Genomic DNA, 23727 nt, shown 5'->3' on the forward strand with positions numbered 1-23727 from the left:
TAATCTCTAGCAATCTGCCCTAACATGTCCCACCTTGTTACAATGAAAATACTTAGGCTTTCGAAAGTCACTTCTCCCCTCAGTACCTTCTTTTCTGGTCTGAGGAGATGTTTCCTGAGAATTCCCAACTGTCCCTTCTCTTCCCTGGCTACTTGCTTTACTTGCACCTTCCCATCTTCTGTCCTTCTCGGGTTTATAGGGATAATGGGAAAAGGGTTTAGATTTATGGACCAGTTCATAATCATCAGCCATCTCTGCTGCCTGCCTAGCCGTTTTAACTTTCTGGTCTTCAACATGGGTTCTAACTACAAGAAGTGAATCTTTAAATTCTTCCAAGAGTAGTATTTCCCCAAAAGCTTTGTATGGTGCCTCTGCCTTTAATACCCTTATCCAATGGTCAAAATTACTTTGCTTTACCCTTTCAAATTCAATACAGGTCTGCCCAGGCTGTTTCCTTATATTCCAAAATTTATGCCTGTATGCCTCAGGGACTAACACATATGCTATCAGAATAGCCTTTTTTACTGCATCATAATCCACCAATACCTCTTCTCATAGCAATGCATGAAACTCATGAGCTCTACCTACCAACCTATCCTGTAATGGTAATGTCCAGATTTCTTTTGGCCAGTTAATTTACTTAAGCTACCTTTTCAAACGAAATAAAGAATGCCTCTACATCCCTTTCCCCAAACTTTGGGAGAACTTGCATAACATTAAACATCTCACCGCTAGATTTTAGGTTGAAGGTATTTGCAGGATAAGACCTTTCCTCAGCATCTGAGATCTCTTTTTTTAAAGTCCAGCTTTTTAAGCCGGCATTCCTTTTCTCGTTCCTTCTCTCTTTCCTCCATTGTTAACTTCTCCCTCTGAAAGTTGAGTTTTCGCATTTCCATTTCTCTTTGAAATACTCTTTTTTTTTTTTCTTTTCTGCCCTTTTTCTCTTTCTCCTTTGCCTCTAGCCTTTTCAATTCCAATTCTGTCTTTTTCTTTTTCTGCCCTTTTTCTTTTCCTCCAATTCAAGTTTCTTCATTTGTCACTGAAGTCTTACTACCTCCAGCTGTGCCTCACTCCCTGTAGAACGTGGTATCTCTAATATCCCTTGCAGGTTGAAATGCTGTGCGATTATCTCAACTATACCTACTTTCCCCCACCCTTCGGGTAATTCTAACTCCAGCTTATCTGCCAATTTCATCAGCTTACTCTTGGTTAATTTCTTTAAACCAGTCACGGTTACATTTTCAATCTGTAGAAAAGTCTTAGCAACTCCCAACCCCATTTTGAATTCCAATCTGTATATTATACCTTACAGCACATCCAATTCCTATGTATGGTATCTCTTTTCTTCCATGTACTCATTTTATAAGGATTCACAGATCCCACCAATGTTCAAGGATTTCCAATCCCATTTTATAATGATAATCCCAAACCAATTATTATTCTGTGTCCAATCACCTGCTGTCCACGTTTTAAATCCCGACGAGCCCCCACTTAATTATGATCCCAGCTGATGTTACCCCTGGACAAGCCTGATCCCAGAGTGGAATCCAGCTTGATAGATCCTAACTTTTATTCTGTTTGTTTAGATACGTGGAGAGTAGCTATTGAACAGAGTCATAGGAGTCAACTGATGAATTTTTAACAGGAGAATAAAACATTTATTAAACAAGAAAAGATGAACTATACCACAATACTCCTTCACCCACAACTATACCTTTATAAATATATACAGATTTGTAAGGATAACACAAGTTACAAAAGCTATTTTAAACTCTGATATCCACAGTAAGTACACAGTACATGTACTTATAGGAACCCTGTGGTCAGACACACCACACTCTGAAACCAAGTGATAGATGCCACCTCAACCAGATGCTATGGATCTCTCTGCAACTCTTCCCCCCTCCCCCACACCCCCACCCCACCCCCGCAGACACTTGTCACACCATAAGCCAACCGGCCTCACTGCACCCCATCTTTCATGCCAGGGTTTTCAATCTCCACTCTCCAAGACCTCACCTTGGAATCTTCTCGCAAACTGATGCTTCCTCTCAAATGCCATCCACAAGGGTTCACCTCCAGGGTTTCGAACTCCCCTTCTGATATTCCTCTTCCCTGGGTCACCACATGCATTCAAGCTGTCTTCCCCACAAACTCTCTCTCCACTCAGCCATCGACAGCCTCACACTTCATATGCCCATTGCAAAGAGTTATAGCCCTTCAGTTGTCTCTTCGGACCTTCTCGCCTCTTCCAAGCTGTTCTCACTTTAAATCTGCTTTCTGCAGCTTTTGCCTCTTTAAATCTGAAGCTTGGAGCCTTTCTGCCCCTCACTCTTAACTTCATTAACAGGACCTTTTCCAGGTTCCTGTCTTCCCTTTGACTAGAAGGCCTGTTTAGGACTTTCTCCTGTTCCACTCTCCTGGATCTTAGGGTCTTTTCTTTAGCATGGTACTGGCTATCTGTCCCCTTTGCCCCAGTATCTCTGGCAGCTCCTTTCCAAACCAACCGAACTCAGACAGCTTCCAAAATCAAGCTGCTACTTTTTTTCTTGTGTGTGTGCCTGTGGGGGTACCTGCCACTCTGGACAGACCCCTCCCCCCACCTCCCTTGCTAGACAACAGCACTTTTTTTCTACCATTATTTGCTTAACTTAGCTTACAGTCATAAAACTCTCATTAGAATTGCAAGCACCTTTTAAAGTGAAACTAAAACTCCATTTGACCTTTCTTAACACGCATACAGAAATACAAATCAAATTTAAACATTAAAGCTAAAATTCATTCCTAATACCTACAAATACCAATATAACTTACTTAAACTATCTCTGTTAATCTACAATGCCAGACTTGCTGAGTTTTTCCAGGATTTTCTGTTTTATTTCAGATTTCCAGCATCCGCAGTATTTTGCTTTTATATTATTATCATGGGGAATGGACAACCTGCTTTGAAACAAGATGGAGTTGTGCGATTAGGTGACTTCCTTTCTTGCCTGCCAATATACATGCAACCACACAAGGTTGGAAGTTGGCATGCTTGTATGGACAGGGCATTAAAATGCAAATGACCTTCTGGAACATTCCATTGAGAAGGCATTAAAATACAACAGATTGTTCCTGTGGATTTACTGGTTTCCATTGTCTAAATACCTGCAGAAGCTACTTCACAATGGCCCTGCAAATATCTTGGCTGTGGAATGGAATTCCACAGAATGGGCATGAAGAGAAACCCATTCTATCACAAAGAATGCAAATGGCTGAAACTCAAACGCTGTTATGTGTCAATGCTCTAGCTGTCAGAGACCGTTTGTGTGGAGAAACATAATATGGTCATCTGACAAAAACGAGGTTGTAATCGGGAACATTTATTAACATGCATTTTGAGAGCAGCCACAGTCAGTCTGGGAGACAAGGCGACTCAGAGGGACAGATCCATCCCAACAAAGGAAGGACCCTGCATAAAATCCACCAGCAGGCAGAGAATTGGGACTAGCCCTTAACCTACCAATTTCCTTTGCTACAGGGATTTGACTGCACCTCGATTGGAGTAATGCCAGAAACCTGCTGCTACAAGCAGTAAGTCCATCGTAGGAAACTCCTAACCTCCATTTCTTCAGTGAACCAAAATTGAATCATCAGACCTACAATGTTTTAATCTTCCATCTCAAGGGACTCAAGTATAACAGAGAATTTTTGGACTTTTTAAAAAGTCACGTGCATGCTACTCTTTTATAATCACTTATTCCTGTCTGTGTATGTGTCTGAGTGGGTGATGTTGCGAATACATTTGGGTGTTGGGAAATAAACATTTATTCGTCCTTTTTAAGAAACTTATCAGAAAACCTGTCTTTTGCCTGTTCTTGAAAACACAGCACTCAAGGGGTTAAGATATTTCTTCTTTAAAACACATCTATCTGCGGTCAGTCAAAAGGTGGAAGAAAAGTGGAACTATCCTACCATCTGTCCCAGAGATAAAAACAAAAAAACTGCGGATGCTGGAAATCCAAAACAAAAACAGAATTACCTGGAAAAACTCAGCAGGTCTGGCAGCATCGGCGGAGAAGAAAAGAGTTGACGTTTCGAGTCCTCATGACCCTTCGACAGAACTTCGAAGGGTCATGAGGACTTGAAACGTCAACTCTTTTCTTCTCCGCCGATGCTGCCAGACCTGCTGAGTTTTTCCAGGTAATTCTGTTTTTGTTTACCATCTGTCCCCATCTGTAACACTATCACCACATTGTTTACAACTTTGTGAACTTTTCACTTTGTACCTCTGGCCACCAATTTCCCACAAAGCACCTATTATCTTCAACAGCCATTTTTGTTTTCCCTCTCACTCTGGTAAGGAATCGCTTTAACAAATTAACTCCCAGCCTGACCACAGCGAAATGAAACATGATCAATTTTAATGGACATGCCTCATTTAAATCCAGCCAGCCAACTTCTTACCTGTTCCAATCGGGAAGCAGCAGAAAATTACATGGTTTTTAGGCTGCCCCCCCCCCCCCCCCTCCCCCCACCATACCAGGCAGATGGTAGTCAGTTGCTGGGACTGTCCCACATGAATCTTGCAGTAGGAAAAGTTTGCGAATCAGCATCAACAACGTAATGCACAACATAATTACATAGAGGCCTAAAGTGTGCCCGGTTGTTACGCTCAGCCTTTATTAAGTTAGGCCGCTGCTGGGGCATTGTGTTAAACTCCGGGTACCATATTTTAGGAAGGATGCTAATGTCCTTAGGAAGAGTATAGAAGAATTTTACTACATTGTAACCAGGAACTAGGGATTTCAGTTATGTAGAGACACTGAAAAAGCTGGAGCTGTTCTCCTTAGCATAGAGGAAGTTAAGAGGAGATTTGATGGAGATTTCAAAATCATGAACGTATTTGACTGTAAATAAGGAGGAACTGTATCCAGTGGCAGAAGCGTTGGTAGGTTGGTAACCAGAGAACACAGATTTAAAGCAATAAACAAAAGTGAACAAAATTTTACACAGCAGGAATTGTGCTGGGAACCAGACATTGCAAAAGGCCACATGAAGCATTCCCCACATAGTTAGCGCTGAGTGGAGGGGCCTCCAAGGAACTGGCAGGGAGTAGCCAGGTGGGGAAAATGTAAATAGGCCATTTAGCCTTTGAGCCTGTTCTGCCACGCTAAGGAAGCTGAAATACAGGTTAGTATCTGGTGCCTACTCATGCTCCTCCTTGCCTAAAAGAAATTCCAACAAAAATTTGTAAGTAAACTTGCCATGCTGGGGTGGGTGTGGGGTGAAGGGGAATGTGGCGCTTTGTAAACCTCTCAATACTTGGACCCAAAATTGCATTGCAGTACTGGTGACCCACATCTTCTTCATCTTAATTAGGCCTCTGCCTGGCTGGAGTGGTCTTCCCCCTGCTGACCCCATTTGGCACTGAGTTAAACTGGCATTCAGTAGGAATGTGTTGGAAATACGGTGTGAATAACTCCAACCGCCATTTTAACAACCTGTTCGCATGGGCTAAAGTCCAGGCTGTGGATTACTGACATACAATATGCATATTTTCATAAATCAAGCAGGAGGTTAAAAAGTATTCAAAACGGTAAAATGCTAAAGATCTAGTATACTAAAGCTTTTTAAAAGTGTCCTTGGCAAGCAGCTTCAGTGCATCCCTAGTTAGTATGTGGTGAAGGAGTGGATGCTTAGGCGCTGTTTCAAAGATATTCATATCATACTGATGCAACATGGATTGGTTGATCTTTTCTAATCTTAAATGAACATGTCTCTGAAACCATGAGGACTTTTATTTTTCATATATTGCAAACCATTTTGAGTAGCCATTGGAATGTCCATGCTGAGCACTGTATTTGTAGCTCCAATCGGCAGCTGGTGGCAGCAAGAATACTGTTGCTGGAATTGTGTACCAAAGGAATGTGAGATTGTAAAAAAAAAACTTGGAAATGGTAGAAGATTCCAGCTAGAAACACTAGCCATTGAATCACAATGATCCTCTTCATGCTGTAAGATTGACTTACAAGTAAATTAGTATTTTCCAAGGGATCGACAGAAAACTGCGGAATAGATTTGGTTTCAACTGAAATGGTGCTTTGCTTCAGGCATTTTGTTTAATTGACTTTGATACATTTATGAGTGACAATTTAATCACTGGAATTCACATATTTCACTTGGAGCCAAAATTTGCAGTTGCATCCGCCCAGAAAAGACTACCTCAGCATATTATTTGATTGTATGTGTTAGCAAATGAAAAATGTGACAATGTATGTATGCAGAATTTGTTTAAGATATTTAATACTGTTTTGACCAATTTATTGCAGCCTTGCAGTTCATCCAGATAAAATCAAAATTGCAACAGGACAGATAGCTGGTGTAGATAAAGATGGAAGAGTAAGTACAGGTATATTTTTTAAGAAAAAAATTGTACAAAATGTCAAACCTCCAATGCAACCAGGATTTTGATGATGTGCCCAGTTTTAAAGTATCACTTCCATTATCTACCAAATCAATGTGATCCTCTGTTGGATAATCAAGTCCTAACATTTTAGTTTTGCATGTATGGTTAGTTCAGCATACTGTGGACACAGGAATGGAAAACTAGTACAATCCAACAGTAAATTGAAATTAAATTTTCTTCAGCTGTAAGGTTTTCTTGGACTGAGATTAATTTATTTCAGAAAGATAGAGGCTGGTGGAGCTGTTCAATGAGGCAGTGTCATTCACAAGGCTTTGTCCATGAATATTCTGGACAATTGCAGTATAAATGACACAGGTTCCTTTGTACTGTGAAGAAATCGTTGAAGAACTTATTGCTGAAGAAAACTTTTTCCCCCATTTTTTAAGTTTTTGCATTCAACCAAGAATTGTCATTATCCTGTAAGGGGCAGAAAGGATTGGTGTAAACCAGCTGTTTTGGGTGTTGTGGGGGTAGGGGGCTACTTTTAATTATTTTATTTTCTTTCCCATAACCAGGAGAGCAATGCTGACTGTTTTCTGTATCGATTTCTACTGTGTCCCCACCCATTCCGTCCCATCAGCTGCTCTACCTGCACAACGTCGCCCACCTCTGATCTTACATCACCCGCCTGTACCAATGAAATCCTTATCCATACTTCGGCCATTTGGCTCTGATTTCCTTCTTTCTGACCTCAGGTCATCCATTCAGTGCAAACACTAACTTTTGCTAAACATATGCTGTCTGAAATGTCCATTATGCATGACCTTGCTAACCTATACTAGCTCTCTTTTCCCTACCATTTAAAATGTAAACTCTTCATCCTTGCTCTCAAATTCTTCCATGGGGATGTCACACTCTAACTCTATAATCTCCCTTAGCTTCATATTCCTAGTGTGTAAGTTACTTTGACGTTATTTATGGCTATGCTGCAATACTGACCTCAGACCTGACTTTCAAATGTAGTCTTACGTGGGTGCATGTCACTGATAAATGACGGCAACTCCCTATGTTTAATAAATTTTCTAATGTTTCCTATTCTTTTGATTGTGGGTCTCACTTCCTTAAACTACACTTTCATGCTAATTTTTTTCAGCTCTCAATCCACCCCCCCCCACCCCACCTTCTTCTACTATTCCTCTCAAGTTTGCTACCTTACCTTCCCAAACATCTATGGTTATTGTGTGAAACTTGATTATGAGTGTTAATATGCTGTTTAATTGCAGTGGGCATGCAACTGCCAAACTTGATAATATTCTTGCCTTATATGCACTTCCAGGCAGGGTCGCTACAGGAATTGGAATCCTCCCTAACTTTAAAAGATTTTGAAGTTAATTTTGGTGCTCCTAAGCTGTCAGCCCAAGATTGGCTAATTCAGCACAGACAGGGGATCAAGCTGGGATCATTTTGGTCTGTGATTTAGCTGGAGAAATTTGCTGAGCTATTATGGGAACAATATAATATTTTTAAATATACTTTTTTTTCAAAAACCTTACATTTTCAAGGTATTATTTATATTTCATGCAGCTATTTTGCTTAGCACCTTATTAGCATGATTTATCTTGACTGTGGCAAATACATTTGCATTAAATAAACATATATTTGGTCAAAACAAAAGCCTTGTAATTATTTCAATTCAGCCCCTACAGCCTCATGTGCGAGTGTGGGATTCAGTTAGCCTAGCAACACTACAGATAATTGGTCTTGGAACTTTTGAACGAGGAGTTGGTTCATTGGCTTTCTCGAAAGCTGTAAGTATGAAAGCAATATTGCACTTCAGTAATTTATTGCAGTGTTTTTCACATTTGTATCACCAGTGCCAATTGCTTCTGGGGCCGAACTGTTTTTGTTTTGAATATTTGCTGAATGGAAAAGAAAACTTAACAGTGCTCTCAAAAGTTTCTTCCGGGAACCTCAGCTAAAAATTCTAAAAGCTGGCTAATTTATCATTAAAGAAACTGGCACTTTGGAAAATATAATAATTTATTTTTCGTAATGAATGTGCCTACCTTTGCCTGTGTTTGGAGGTTATTTTGACTCTGAAGTTACGTGACATAGAAAATTTGAAACCATATATTTTGCCAGTGATTCATTCTTTACAATGTTTGTTCAGCATATCCAGACTTGATGTACAGGAAAAGTTGCTGTAAGTCAAAAACTGATCCAATTTTTCTTTTAGTTCGCCCAGACTTTTGTTATCTTGTTTATGCTGTAGAGGCAGATTGGAAAAGGCCTCACTACATCCATAGATAGAAATTCCTGTCGGTGTAATACCGGGTCCTATCTGAAATAGTTTCATGTAGTCATAACAGAGATCACCAAAAGAGCCCCATAATGATTTACTGGGCACTAAGTTGTACAGAGCAGGCTTTTGATCCTGGCTTTGTGCTGTCATATTTTACAATCCACCCCCAAGTGAAGTTCCCCAAAGTTGTTGACCCAGGCGAGACCCCTCAATTTGTTACCGTCTGGCTGGGACACCCCCAAATTGTTATGCCTGGGTGAGGAGGGATGAACTGGCTCCCTGCCTTAATTCAGGCACCACACACACACACACACACACACAACCCCCCTCCACCACCCCCCCCACCCACCGCCCTCTGTTCATCGCAACAAGCTTTAATCTAATAAGGATTGCTTTCACTGATACCTTTTACCCAGACTCAATTGTTCTGGCTTTGAAGGAGCCAATTTGATCAGATTTTCTTGAACTAAAGATAAGAGTAGGTTTATTAACTACTAAAGGCAATAAAGAATAAAACACATGCGTATACAGTCATACAGGTTAAAAGTAAGAACTCAGCTTGAAGTAAGTGAGTATAAATATATTTCAAAAGTTATACGGAACAGTGCTTGACTCGTGGGGAGTAGGTGATTGAGCGTTGTGATTCGAGATTCCAGTAGAATTGACTCTGGTAGACGAATAGTAAATTTTAAGGTTCCAGTTGTGTTGAATTCGATAGAGTGGGAGAGACATTGGGACACCTGCAAAATGGCAATTCGCAGGAGTACTGTGTGGCTGTTATTTCTGAGTCAAACTTTCAGCACTTGCTTTCAGAACACCCACCAATAGACAGACACTGGAGCAACGCTTCAGCTCACTTTTAACTCCTTCTTTGTATATTCCAAGTGGAATGCGAATTCACAAATATGCCTGGGCATTGCACACAGGGTTGCTTGATGAGATGATGGCTCATCTCCTATTATGTTCCATTGTTTCTACCGGAGGGAGCAATTAGTTTCAATAGTACCTTGTCTGGCAACAGGGTGGGGTTCCATTACCTCTTAGGGAGTCACCCTGTAGCATTCCAGACATTGGCTTGTGTGCATTTTTAAAAACTCAGGTCTTATTTTTGAAGTCCAATATTTCTGGACACAATTCAGTGTTTTTCTTTCATTATCATGACACATAGTTGATCTTGACCTTGGATGGAGGCACCAGAATTGACTGAGGTTAATTAAGTTTTCCCTTTTCGGCCAATGTGGTTCTTCCCAGTAGTGATCCAATTATTCATGGTGAATATTCACACACTTGTGATTTCAAGCATCCTGACAGCAAGTTTAAGTTAAATAGCATTGGGTAAGCTAAATTTTGAAATTGGAATAAGAAATTGTCACCTCAGAGTTTAATTTACAGGCAAGGATACTGGCTAATTCGATTTAATCCCTGATTGACATGTATTTTGCGAATGATCAATAAATTATCATTGTGTGGGAACATTCTACAAACCATGGACTATAATTGAAAAATTATATGCAAAACTGGTTTCCAAAGAGTTGAAGGAATTCTATCAGTACCATCTAAATGGGCCCTGTGAGAACTGGTTGGTAGTAATGTCACAGAAGACACTTGGCACTAATGAGGAATAAATTATTGTGATTTGAATTTCTCCATTGCACTTCCTTACAACAATAGCTTACATATATGTACCATCTTTAACACAGTAAAATGTCCCAAGACACTTGATGGGAGCGTGTTCAAATAAAATTTGACATCGAGCTACATAAGGTGCTATTTGCATAGAAGCTTAGTCACAGACACAGAAGGCTGGTTGTGGACCTGTAAGCAATGGGACGTGTGACTTAAGGATGAAATCCAAAACAATGCAACACTAGTTTCATATTCGAATTTCATATTTGATGTTAAGATCAGAAATATCAAACTTCTCACCTGGCACTAAATATACCTATATATTCAATTTGCTTATGTACCTTTTTAATGTTACAGGCTTTGTAAGGGTGAAGTTACATGTCTTCATCTGCTTTTTTTCAAAAAAAATCTTAGGATTCAGGTACTCATTTGTGTGTAGTGGATGACTCCAATGACCACATGCTAACTGTATGGGAGTGGCAGAAAAAATCCAAAATTGCTGAAATAAAGGTATGTGTGTTAGCTGCACAGAAATAAACATACTTAGTCATTTTTAATTAACAGTGCAAATCACAATGTTGCTAATGTAAGTGAATGAAATAGTCACACAGTCGGAGGTTAACATATCTGTGAAACTTGACCTGATATATTGCAGGTACAGCGAAGTATTAAAAGTGGAAGTACCTTGAAGATTTTAAATATTGCTAAATTTGTACCCTGTCGTAGTTCACAGGAGATGGTGACATTGTGGTAATGTCACTGGTCCAGTAATCCAGAGGCCCAAGCTAATGCTCTGGAGATGTGGATTCAAATCCCATCATGGCAGCTGGTGGAATTTGAATTCAATTAATAATTCTGGAATTAAAAACTAGTCTCAGTAATGGTGACCATGAAATTATCATCAATTGTCATAAAAACCATCTGGTTCATTAATGCTCTTTGGAAAAGGAAATCTGCTATCCTTACCTGATCTGGCCTCCATGTGACTCCAGATCCACAGCAATGTGTTTGACTCTTGGCTGTCTGAAATGGCCTAGCAAGCCACTCAATTCAAGGACAAGTAGGGATGGGCAACAAATGCTGACCTTGCAGTGGCACCCTCATCTCATGAAAGAACAAAAAAAATTGTCTAGGCTATTGGATTAAAGAACCACTACAGTAGTAAAGTTTTGAGAAATATGCTTATGCTGTTTTATCTCTAATATAATAAACAGAAAAGTCCTGCAACTTGTAACTGAATTACAAAAATCTCCACAAGGGCTACAAGACACAATGGGCAGTTCCTTCAAAGAGCAGGTTAAGGAACAATAGACCAAATGGTTTCCTTCTGTGCTGCAACATTCTGTGATGTTATGGACACAAAATTCAGAGTTTGTGAGGATAAAAAAAGGGAAAAAAATCACTGATAAAATAAGTCATCCTTTCTGAGTTGAGGAAAAGCAGAAGTAGTCTTTCTGTGTAGCTGCGAATGCAGTGGGTGGAAAAAGCTGTTCCATTTCCGAGAATATAACGTCCTTCATCTTTTTTTAATAAATCTAAATAAAGTGCTGTAAAGAATGCTCATTTTTTATAAAGACATATTGTGCAATAGAAGAGCTAAAATTTCAAGTAAGACAGTACCTGCTGTGAAGAAATTTAGTCAAACTAATTTTGTAATCGGTGAGAAAAAATGGAAGTTTCCCACAAAGGATAATCATTCTGTTCATGTGACTAAGAAGAATAAGTGTGCTTTATTTTTATTTGTCAATCAAAGTCATTAATGCAATGGTTTTGTGTTTTCTTTTGAACAGAGCACCAATGAGTCAGTACTTGCTGCTGATTTTCACCCTACAGACCCCAACACAATAGTAACTTGTGGCAAATCGCATATCTTTTTCTGGACATGGAATGGAAACTCACTTGCTAGAAAACAAGGAATTTTTGGGGTAAGTTTTCATATGTTCCAATGAAACACTAAGAGAATACTGTGTTCTATGCTATAATATATCCAAATTCAGAAACAAAAGAAGTTTGCAAGTGAAAACTAAATTGTGTTAATCCCCAACAGAGGCTACGGGGCATAACTCTTCACAAACTGACATAAAATTTAGAATTTTGATGGAGTTGGACAATAGATTCACATTGATATAATCAGGCATGCTCTTCTAAGATAAAACAAAGGGCAAGCCCTCTGTGTGGGAGACCTTGTTGCACACAGTACATGGCTGATCCATTTCCAAGAACTTAACATACTTCACCTTCAATTTTCAAAAGGAAACTAAACAAACCTTGTTATTCCTTCTGCTATACAAATATAGTTAAGAAGAGTTAAAACTTGAATCAATGACCATTCCGGATTTGGTTGTAATTTTCCTATCACAATTTGACTGATTGATCTATGCTTCATCAATGTCAGTTTCCAGAAACTTTGCAACTGACTTTTAGCCTCTGAAAACCCTTTAGGGGGAAAAATAACTTGTTCCAAAATGACAGTGGGAGCAAAAAGCCAGAGCATAAGACAAGTTAAAACTTTTACTATAAAAATAAGGTAGAGAATAATGAAAGCAGCATAGGGAAAAAATAAGCAATTAGCAAACACAGAGATAAAGTGAGACCAGTAAGAAATAAATTTCCTTGACACTAGACCCCTAGCACTGAATATTAGAAAGACAAATTAGAAGAATGTGCAAAATGTGAGTAGTTCTCCTTAATTCTTCTTAAAGTGTAATTTCACAAACTGAAAATGCTTGAACATTTTCAACTATGGTTTAAGCACTTTCCTGTCAGACAGACATACACATTCTGTTATGGGTGATAAAAGCAAAATACTGTGCATACTGGAAATCTGAAATAAAGACAGAAAATACTGGAAAAACTCAGCAGGTCTGACAACATCTGTGGAGAGAGAAAAGGAGTTCACGTTTCGAGATCGTATGACTCTTCTTCAGAGCTGTTATGGGTGAACTCAGCCTTGAATTTGCAAGCAAAATTCTGGAAACATCCATACTGGACATCAAAAGTCTTATGTGATGATACTAAGAGCTGGATCGCCTTGCACTTATCAAGGCAGCACTGTGTTATGAAACTGACTAACCTTTCTGTCTTTGGGGAAAGTGGGGGGGTTTCTGGTGGAGGCTGCGGACTGCAATTCCTGGCAGGCCATGAGTTTCAGTGTGTGTGCAGTATGCGGCAGTTTGTCTGACACATGCTCTGTTCTGGGTTTCTCCTGGAGCAGTGAATGGGTTTGACCATTCTGACAGTAGTGCGCTTGTATGAAAAGCGGTGCAAAAACCCAGATCACTTGACCTAGGAGCAGGGTGTCATACTGGAGAGAGTCCCAGACAGGGAGAGGCCCCAAAGAGGGAATCCAGGGAGCGTGGCAGGTCCCAGAGAGAGAGAGAGAAGTAGGGAAGGAACCACTGGGAGGGAGGAGGAGAGAAAGAGGCTCCAAACAAGTAAAAGTGCCGCGGTTAGCAGGCTTCCAGTAGTGAGGGGCTGGAGAAGCCCTAGAGGTCTGAAAAGGCAGCAGAAGTTTGGTGATTCCATGCTGTGCACTGTTGGGCAAAGGTAACCATTTGGAGCATTAGTGTTCTGCTTGATGCAGCTGAGGAGCTGAAGTTGTATTTGTGAGTAGGTACTGGAGTGCAGACTCGGGAATCCAGGGGATTGGAGTCTCAGGAAACAGATTGAGACCCTGTGAGATTTAGCCAACAGTCCATCATTTGTCACGATATCTCTACAGCTGCCAGGCTGCTCAAACACTCCTTTGCCTCCACTGTTGATGCCCTTTTCTCCATTAGAATCCTTTCTCTCTCTCTCCTACCCTGGTTGTTCCCTATCTTGCAGCCACTATCTAGTTTAAACGGTGCAGCGTGCGATTCTGGCTGGACTACATCAAGTACTATTGAGTTTTGCTGTATTTTACCAAATATGCTCAGTACTCCAGCATTATACTGAACAGAAAAAGTAGCCCTAAAATAAAAGCAAAACACTTCAAATGCTGGAAATCTGAAATAAATATAAAAAATACTGGAAACCTCAGCAGGTCTGGTAAACTCTGTGGCGAGAGAAACAGAATTAATGTTTTGAGTCTGTATGAATCTTCTTCAGAAATGGCTTCTCCATAACTGGCTTCTCTTCCTGCCATTGCACCATTACCTTTGTTGCCCCCTTAACTTTCCTTTTCTTGCTCATTTACACGCTGTTCCTTGGTGACATTATCTGGAGACATGCAGTCAGGTTCCACTTGCACACTAATGCTACTGAGCTTGACCCTCCCACCACGTGCAGTCCTAGATGGGTCTCAATTTCCTCAGCTGCACATTGAAAAGGTTGAAGCCATTGCCTTCAGCCCATACAACAAATTTCATACCCTTGCCACTCTAGTGTCAGACGTGGTTCACTTGGTAGCACTTTTGCATCTGAGTCAGAAGTCGATTCAATTCCCACTCACCCCAGATCTCAGTAGTCTACATTGGCTCTTGGTACTGCGCACCGCCCAAAGCCTCAAATTGAAAATTCTCATTATTGGGTTTTAAACCCTTCATGGTCTCAGTCCTCCCTATCTCTGTTACCTTCTCTAGCTCCGCAACCCTCTGAGAACTCTTGTGTTCTTCTAATACTGGCCTCTTGTGCATCCACCATTCCCTATGTCCCACCATTAGTAGTGTCTTCGGCTGTTTTGTCTCTCAGCTCTGGAGTTTCTTGCTTAAAACAATTTACATCACCACATTCAATAGCCACTTGAATGATTTGGGTTTTTACCTCAAGAAGAACTTCTTTGCTCAAACAATGAATGATATCTGTAATGGTCTTCCAAGTAAGATAATGGAAGCAAAGACTGTAGATTCATTCCAGAGGCAATTGAATGGTGTGATTTGGAGACCCAAAGGCTTCTTGGGAAGATGTGCCAAAGTGGGTGAATATTATCACTCAACTGTACTGCTCCTTCATGAACATCGAATAAATCTAATTTAGTGTGTTTTTAAATTATTTTTTCCCTTCCCAATCATTCCACTATCAATGCAAGTTTGTAGACAGTCAATTTGAAGGTATGCACCTGTTGATCTTTAATTTTCAATTCTTCCTGCTGTCTAGAGCCATGGCTGAAAATTTCAAATCCTAATAATGAAAGCAGATAAGTTTTGAAGTCAATGCAGGTTGAGATTTGCAATTTAATTTCTTAAATGCTGTGTTATTTTCCAGGTTGTGACATTTATTTTTTAACCCATAGTTATTGGCTTTGGAGTTAAGTGTTGCTAATCCTTGTAATTTGCCTATTTTAAGTGTCCTGCCCTAAGGCATAATTGATGTTTCCTCCTATGTTAAAGAATGTCTAATGATATGTTCGCAGAATTTTTATTTTTCTTAGAAGAATAACTGATGAACATATTCTAAATTAAATTGTAGAAAAGGCATTTATTTCCTTAAATATTACCAGGAATAAAGTGGAAATGTCAAACAAACTTAAAAGGATGGCACACCACAACCTGATAAAGAAGCACAGTATTGTGAAGGTTCAGCCACCTAACATTTTGGTCTCAGCTAGGCTTTTTGAAAGAGGCATCAAACATGCTGAGGTACTACCACATGATGAGAAAAGTCAGTTACCAATGTTCTACCTAACAACTTTTTTATGAAGAGTTGTAACTCAAAATGTAACATCAGACAATAAACCAAAACACTGTGGATGATAATATTTCTAAAACCCCTCAATGTTCATATCTTTCAGAAATATGAAAAACCAAAATTTGTACAGTGTTTAGCATTTTTGGAGAATGGTGATGTGCTAACTGGAGATTCTGGAGGGATTATGCTAATTTGGAATAGAACTACTGTGGAATCGGCACAGGGGAAAGGATCCAAAGGTAAATGCAGTTTTTTTTTCAAAAAATAACTCATTCAAATCAGTGCAAGTTTACCTATAATAGAATAACTATTCTAGCTGGTTATATTTACCTTTAGGCATGCTATTTCCGATGGTAAATCAGTACTCCATGTTAAACATCACTTGGAAGATGCACTTAGGGTGGTAATATATGTTAGATGGGGGGGGGGCTTCATTGTACATGACTAAGAGTGGCTTGGTAGCATTACTACTGACTGAAACGACCGAGTCCAGAGGGACATATCTCCCATAATGGGCTTGTAGTAGGTGGTGACGGAACCAATAAGAGGGAAAAACCTCCTTGATCTTGTCCTTGTCCATGCCAAACTACTGGTCGCAGATGCACCTGCCATGACAGTATTGGTAGGAGTGACCACTGCACAGTTCTTGTGGGAATGAAGTCCTACCTTCATACTAAGGACATCTTCCTGTATCAATAATCTGCTCATCGATGCTCAGTTTGGTTCCATTAGGACCACTCAGCTCCAGATCTCATTACAGCTTCAGTCCAAACATTAACAAAAAAAGCTGAATTTCAGAGGGGAGTGAGAGTGACTGACCTTGACATCAAGTCAGCATTTGACCGAGTGTGCCATCAAGGAGCCCTTTAAAATTGAAGTCAATGGGAATTGATGAGGGGAATCTCTCTTCTAGCTAGAGACAAAGCTAGCACAAAAGAAGATAGTTGTGGTTGTTGGAAGTCAATCATCTTAGCCCCATGACATTGCTTCAAGAGTTCCTCAGCATGGTGTCCATGTCCATCGATCTTTGGCTGCCTCATCAGTGACCCTTCCCTCCATCATAAAGTCAGAAGTGGGGATGTTCACTGATTGATGCAATGTTCAGTGGGTTATCTACAGTGAGTGACCCATCTCTTGACTCTTTAAATCCTCTCCAACGTCTCCAAGGCACATGTCAGGGGTGTAATGGAATAATCTTCACATGCCTGGATCACTACAGTTCTAACATCATTCAGGAAGCACAACACCATCCAGGACAAAGCAGTCCACTTGATTGGAACCCCAACCACCATTTTAAACAGTCCCTTCCTCCAACACTGTTGCACCATGGCTTCAGTGTGTACCATCTACAAGGTGTACTGCAGTACTCGCTAAGGCTTCTATGATAGCACTTCCCAAACCCGTAACCTCAATCACCTAGAAGGACAAGGGATGCAGGCTCAGTGAAACATACCACATGCAAGTTCCCCTCCAAATGACTCATCATCCTGACTTAGAAACATATTGCCGTTCCTACATCGTTGCTAGGCCAAACTCCTGGAATTCCCTATCCAATAGCACTGTGGACCTCACATCACCACACAGATTGTAGCAATTCAAGAATTCACTGGAATTTAGAAGAGTAAGAGGTGACTTAATTGAAAACTTTAAGATCCTGAGGGGTCTTGACAGGGCGAATGTGGTGAATATGTTTCCTCTTGTGGGAGAATCTAGAACTAGGGATCACTGTTTAAAAATAAGGAGTCGCTCATTTAAGACAGAGATGAGAATTTTTTTCTCTGAGGGTTTTGTGTTTTTGGAACTCTCTTCCTCAAAAGGTGGCGGAAGCAGAGCCTTTGAGTATTTTTAAGGCAGAGGTGGATGGATTTTTGATTAACAAGAGGTTGAAAGGTTATTGGGGGTAGGCATGAATTTGGGGTTCAGTTACATTCAGATCAGCCATGATCTTATTGATAGTGGAGCAGACTTGAGGGGCCGAGTGGCCTATTCCTGCTCCCAATTCATATGTAAGGTGCTCACCACCACTTTCTTAAGGGCAGTGAGTACGATGTTCTGTGTTTACGGTTAAGTTTAACATTGGATAAGAATAGGAGCTTTACTCTTTATTAAACTTCATTTAAGAGTGTCTGGTGTTGACACTAACTACTGCATTCAAGTTTTTTAGGCCTTGGATTAAAGCAACAGTATTAGCATGGATACAAAATTGGCTAATGGATAAAAAGCAGACTTGGGATAAATGGCTTTTTTTTTTAAAGGCTTTAGTTAGGTATACAGTCATATTTTCCTGAGTTCACTATTAGGATCACTGCTATTTTTGATATATATTAATGACTTGGACTTGGAAATATAGGGTACAATTTTTAAATTTAGAGAGAACCTCGGTGGTGCGGAAGCTTCTAAAAATGGCTAAGGGGGACAAAATTAACATTCATTTGGGCAATTGTAGGTTAATTAAAGAAACCTAGCAGAGAATTTTTAAGGGAAAATCGTGTTTAACTAACCGGTTTTTTGATGAGCTAACGGAGAGGGTTAATGAAAGTAAAGCTGTTGTGGTTTAGATGGGCTTCCAGAAGCATAAAGGTGTGAGCAAAGTGGGCTAAAAGGGGCAGTGGCAACATGGATACAAAATAAACTGAGTGATAGGAAACAGGGAGCTAATTGTTTCCTTTCGGACTAAAGGAGGGTTTATAGTAGAGTTTCTCAGGGGTTGGTGTTAGGATCCCTGCTCTTCCTGATGATGTAGACCTTGGTGTACAGGGCACAATTTCAAAATTTGTGGATGATACAAAACTTGGAAGCATTGTGAACAGTGAGGAGGATAGTGTAGAACTTCAAAATGTGAATATGTTGGTGGATTAGGCAGCAAGTAGCAGATGAAATTTAATGCAGTCAAGAATGAAGTGATTTATTTTTCAGGGAGATGATATAAAATATAGGGAACAATTCTAAAGTGGGTGCAGGAGCAGAGGGACCTGGGTGTATATGTGCCTAAGTCATTGAAGGTGGCAGGACAGGCTGAGAGAGGGGATCAATAAAGCATACAGCATCCTGGGTTTTATCAATAGGGTTCTAGAGTACAAAAGCAAGGAAAATATGTTAAACCTATATAAAGCACTGGTTCGGCCTCAACTGGAGTATTGCACCACACTCAATGAAGAATGTCAAGGAATTAGAGAGGGTGCAGAAAAGATTTACGAGAATGGTTCTAGGGATGAGGAACTTCAGTTACATAGTTTGGAGAAATTGGGACTGCTCTCCTTGGAGAAGAGAAGGCTGAGAGCAACTTTGATAGGAGTATTCAAAAACACAAGGGGTCTGATCAGAGTAGAGAGGGAGAAATTATTCCCATTGGTGGAAGGATCAAGAACCAGAGAGCACAGATTTAAGATAACTGGCAAAATAAGCAATGGCGACATGAGGAAAACCTTTTTTATGCAGCAAGTATCTGGAATGAACTGCCTGAGAGTGTGGTTGGAGACAGGTTCAATCAAGGCATCCAAGAGTGAATTGGATTTATAAGCTGAAAAGAAGAATGAGCATGGATGCGGGGAGATGGCACTAGGTAACTAGCTCCTTCAGAGAGCCAGCGCAGACACGTTGAGCCAAATGGCTTCCTTCTGTGCTGTAATCATTCTATGATTCTATGACACAAAACTTTAAGGTACAGTTAACAGTGAGAAGGATAATAATGGACTTAAAGAGGGCACAGGCTGGTTGAATGAGTGAACACATGCAAATGCAATTCAGTGGGGAAGAGTGTGAAATGATACATTTTGATAGAAAGAATGAAACAAGAATGCATACTAAATGGTACAATTTTAAGGGGGGGGCAAGGACCCCAAGTTGGAGTATTTTTAATTCTGGGCAGCACACTTTAGGAAGGATGTGATGACTTTGAAGTGACAATAGAAGAGAGACACTAGAATGGTTCCAGGGACGAGGAAGTAAGTTGCATCAGAAAATTGGAGAAGCTGGGCTGTTGTCCTTAGAGAAGACTAATAGGAGATCTAATAGAGGAGTTTAAAACCATGAAGGATTTAGCTGGATTAAATAAAAATAATTGTTTCCAGTGGCTGAAGGGTTAATAACCAGAGGGGACCGATTTAAAATGTTTGGCAAAAGAAAATAAGGAAAATATTTTTTTACCCAGCACTTGGTTAGGATTTTGAACACACTGACCAATAGGCTAGTGACTGCAGACTCAATGTAGTCATCAAAAGGGAATGGGAAATATACTTGAAGGAGAAAAAAATTGCAAAATCTAGGGAAAAGACAATTGGGTGGGATGAACTAGATTGCTCTTTGAAAGAGCTGGTACAGACTCAATAGACAAAACAGCCGTCCCTGTGACTGCTAAAAGTATTCCTGCTAAATTACTGCTAAATGTAAAGCAATCCGGTGCCCAGAACCTTATATCTGTTATCTTCATAGGCACAAATTTGATCCCTCTAGTACAGTCCAACCTTGCTTGTTTTTTTTTTAAACTGTACAGTGAAGATTATTAGGAAATATACATATTAACTAAGCAATATTAAATTTACCACCTTTACTATATTCTTACTGTTGCTTAAAAACAGTGTTTTAACATATCACTTATATTTGGTTCTTTTCATTATTTAGGGGTATATCAGATCAGCAGGCAAATTAAAGCACATGATGGCAGTGTATTCACTCTCTGCCAAATGAGAAATGGAATGCTGCTTACAGGGGGCGGGAAGGATCGTAAAATCATCCTGTGGGATCATGACCTCGTTGCAGAAAGGGAAATTGAGGTAAACCTATGCCGCACCCTAATAAGATTGTGAAAGCATTCAGTCAGTCATCAATTATCAGGTTTTTTAAAAAAAAAGTACACTAAAATGGTTCCTGAAAAAAGTTCTCCATTCATTGGGTGAATTGTCAAGCAGCTTTACGTGCAAAGTTGAATTGCGGGCATTATGCACTGAAATATCTGAAAAGTAACTCATCAAATAAAGAAAAGATAGTCTGTCAGGAATACAATGGTTTGAATGCTTCAAGGATTACTTAACAACCCTCTGCAGGAAGAAATTTCTCCTATACACTCTCCTCATTCCCTTAGAGATGTTACCAAACGTTCTTCGACAGTGTTTCTCAGCTCCACCACTGCAAACAACAAGTGTCAATGCCCTGGAAGCATCGCTGTTGTTAGGTATCAAGCCTTCCTAACGTAGATATATTATCACCATCTTCATCATCAATATCCTGACATTCTCTAGAAAACACCACCCTGAAAGCATCATCATCAGAACAATTGCAGGGGTTTATTGACTAGGCCCAACTCCATCTTCTCAAAGCAACTAGGGATGATCAATAAATATACCATGCACACTCAGTGAAGAACAAATTTTGCATTTATTTCTCTCTGAGTCAGAAGTTATGGATCATATCCACATAATCTAGGTCAACATCCCCAATGCAGTATTGAGGAAGTATTACTGTCAGAGGCACCATCATTTGGGTGAAACATTGTACTGTCCTCCCTCATGTGGATGGTGAGGATCCCAGAGTACTAATTAAAGAGCAATACATCATTCCACCATCGATCAGCATTTGGGAAACAGATTATTTTGTTCTTTACCTCAATGATGTTTCTGTGACTTTTTGTTTGCAGCATGCCTGCTGTTTATGCATCTTTAAGAATTATCACGGAATCACACAGTGCAGAAGAGGCCCTTTGGCCCATCGACCCTCTACCGACACGTGAGACACACCTGACCTACCTACCTAATCCCATTTACCAGCACTTGGTCCATAGCCTTGAATGTTATAACGTACCAAGTGCTCATCCAGGTACTTTTTAAAGGATGTGAGGCAACCCCACATCCACCACCCTCCCAGGCAGTGCATTCCAGTCCGTCACCACCCTCTGGGTAAAAAAGTTTTTCCTCACATCCCCCCCTAAACCTCCTGCCTCTCATCTTGAACTTATGTCCCCTCGTGACTGACCCTTCAACTAAGGGGAATGGCTGCTCCCTGTCCATGCCCCTCATAATCTTGTACACCTCGTTCAAGTTGCCCCTCCGTCTTCTCTGCTCTAACGAAAACAACCCAAGTCTATCCAACCTCTCTTCATTACTTAAATGTTTCATCCCAGGCAACATCCTGGTGAAACTCCTCTGCACCCCCTCCAGTGCAATCACACCCTTCCTATAATGTGGCGACCAGAACTGCACACAGTACTCCAGCTGTGGCCTCCCCAAGGTTCTATACAACTCTAACATGACCTCCCTACTTTTATAATCTATGCCTCGATTGATAAAGGCAAGTTTCCCATATGCCTTTTTCACCACCCCACTAACGTGCCCCTCAGCCTTCGGAGATCTATGGACACACATGCCAAGGTAACTTTGTTCCTCAGAACTTCCTAGTGTCATGCCATTCATTGAATACTTCCTTGTCAAATTACTCCTTCCAAAGTGTACCACCTCACACTTTTCAGGGTTAAATTCCAGCTGCCACTTATCTGCCCATTTGACCATCCCATCTATATCTCCCTGTAGCCCAAGACACTCAACCTCACTGTTAACCACCCAGCCAATTTTTGTGTCATCTGCAAATTTATTAATCCTACTCCCCACATAGTCATCTATGCTGCCTGATCATCATCATTTCCTAGAGTGTGCACCGTTCCCAAGTGGTTGTACAAATAGCTTGTTTCACGAACACTCAATCCTATGCATGCTTGAGAAAGATTTGAGTAGATCATAATCTTTTGTCAGAAGGTGCCTTCTGAGATCTTACATCTGGCTGAGATGGGGAACTGCATCTACAGGAAATCTCGAAGGGAACTACCATCCTGCTATGTCATAGCATGAAACCTTGGCAGATGGTGTGCTGGAATTAAAATCGTCTTTATAGAATTTGTTTTCACCAAAATCATCTGAATTTAGACTTAGGGAATTCCTGGCCAAGGTGATTTGAAAGAATAGATATTTATACTGCAAGAAATGCTGTGTTTGAATATCACTGCTGAATGAAATATTAGTGTATGTGTTTTATTCACCTATTCAGCTGAAGTGGATAATGTATCAGTGTTCTTCAATAGTTTGATAATTTGCTTAATAAATATATGGTTCAAAATGTTACAGTAGTGGTGTCTTATGGTGTGTGATACTGTTCAGTGTCTGTAATTTTATATTTTTGTGTTGCATGAGGTTCCTGACCAGTTTGGAGCCATTCGAGCAGTAGCAGAGGGGAAGGGGGACCAATTTCTGATTGGTACATCACGCAACTTCATTTTAAGAGGAACATTCAATGATGGCTTCCAGATAGAAGTACAGGTAAGTGATATCTTTACTTTAAAGTGGAGTTTCATTTAAAGAACTAAGTGCTGTTTTGTTGTGAAGGAGGTGGTGATTTTTAACGACAAGCTTGAGTGCTAAAGAGAGATTTTTCACATTAATGGTCTTAATAAAAAATACAGATTATTCGAATTTTTGAGCCTACAGCAGGGTTTATTTTATTCAGAATGTCGTTTTGCATATTTTAATTGCTATTGCAAGAAAGTAATCTGACTAGGTTCAATTCCATTAAAGTATCCTTCACAATTTTATTTCAAATATTCTTTCTTTAAATTATCTATCTGTTATAAAATATCCTAAGACATGGTCCCTTGCTTACTCCATGTGTTTTAGTATAGAAAAATCACATGTCAACACGTTGCATTTAGTAAAACCTTAGCTAAATATTTCATTATTTCTTGACGAACTAATCAAATCATTCAAAATGCTTTTTGAAAAATAAATGCTACGTTTTTTTTCCTCAATATCATGAATTTCTCAAG

The 23727-nt window shown here is 40.0% G+C and overlaps 1 protein-coding gene across 4 annotated transcripts in view; it reads left to right on the forward strand.

Annotated features, from left to right (window-relative positions):
• LOC121293998 (echinoderm microtubule-associated protein-like 4) overlaps window positions 1-23727 on the forward strand; it is a 363716-nt gene that overhangs the window by 271530 nt on the left and 68459 nt on the right. For all 4 annotated transcript variants that reach the window (XR_005946679.1, XM_041217491.1, XM_041217498.1 and 1 more), the window contains exons 11-17: window positions 6312-6381; window positions 8086-8196; window positions 10731-10826; window positions 12107-12241; window positions 16027-16162; window positions 20544-20695; window positions 23099-23224. Coding sequence is in view for 3 of the 4 variants with exons in the window: in XM_041217491.1 (XP_041073425.1) it covers window positions 6312-6381; window positions 8086-8196; window positions 10731-10826; window positions 12107-12241; window positions 16027-16162; window positions 20544-20695; window positions 23099-23224 (826 nt within the window). In the remaining variant the exon portion in view is untranslated. The remainder of the gene's footprint in view (window positions 1-6311; window positions 6382-8085; window positions 8197-10730; window positions 10827-12106; window positions 12242-16026; window positions 16163-20543; window positions 20696-23098; window positions 23225-23727) is intronic.

The sequence above is a fragment of the Carcharodon carcharias genome, chromosome 2 (genome assembly GCF_017639515.1).
Source record: "Carcharodon carcharias isolate sCarCar2 chromosome 2, sCarCar2.pri, whole genome shotgun sequence".
NCBI classification, from domain to species: Eukaryota; Metazoa; Chordata; class Chondrichthyes; order Lamniformes; family Lamnidae; genus Carcharodon; species Carcharodon carcharias.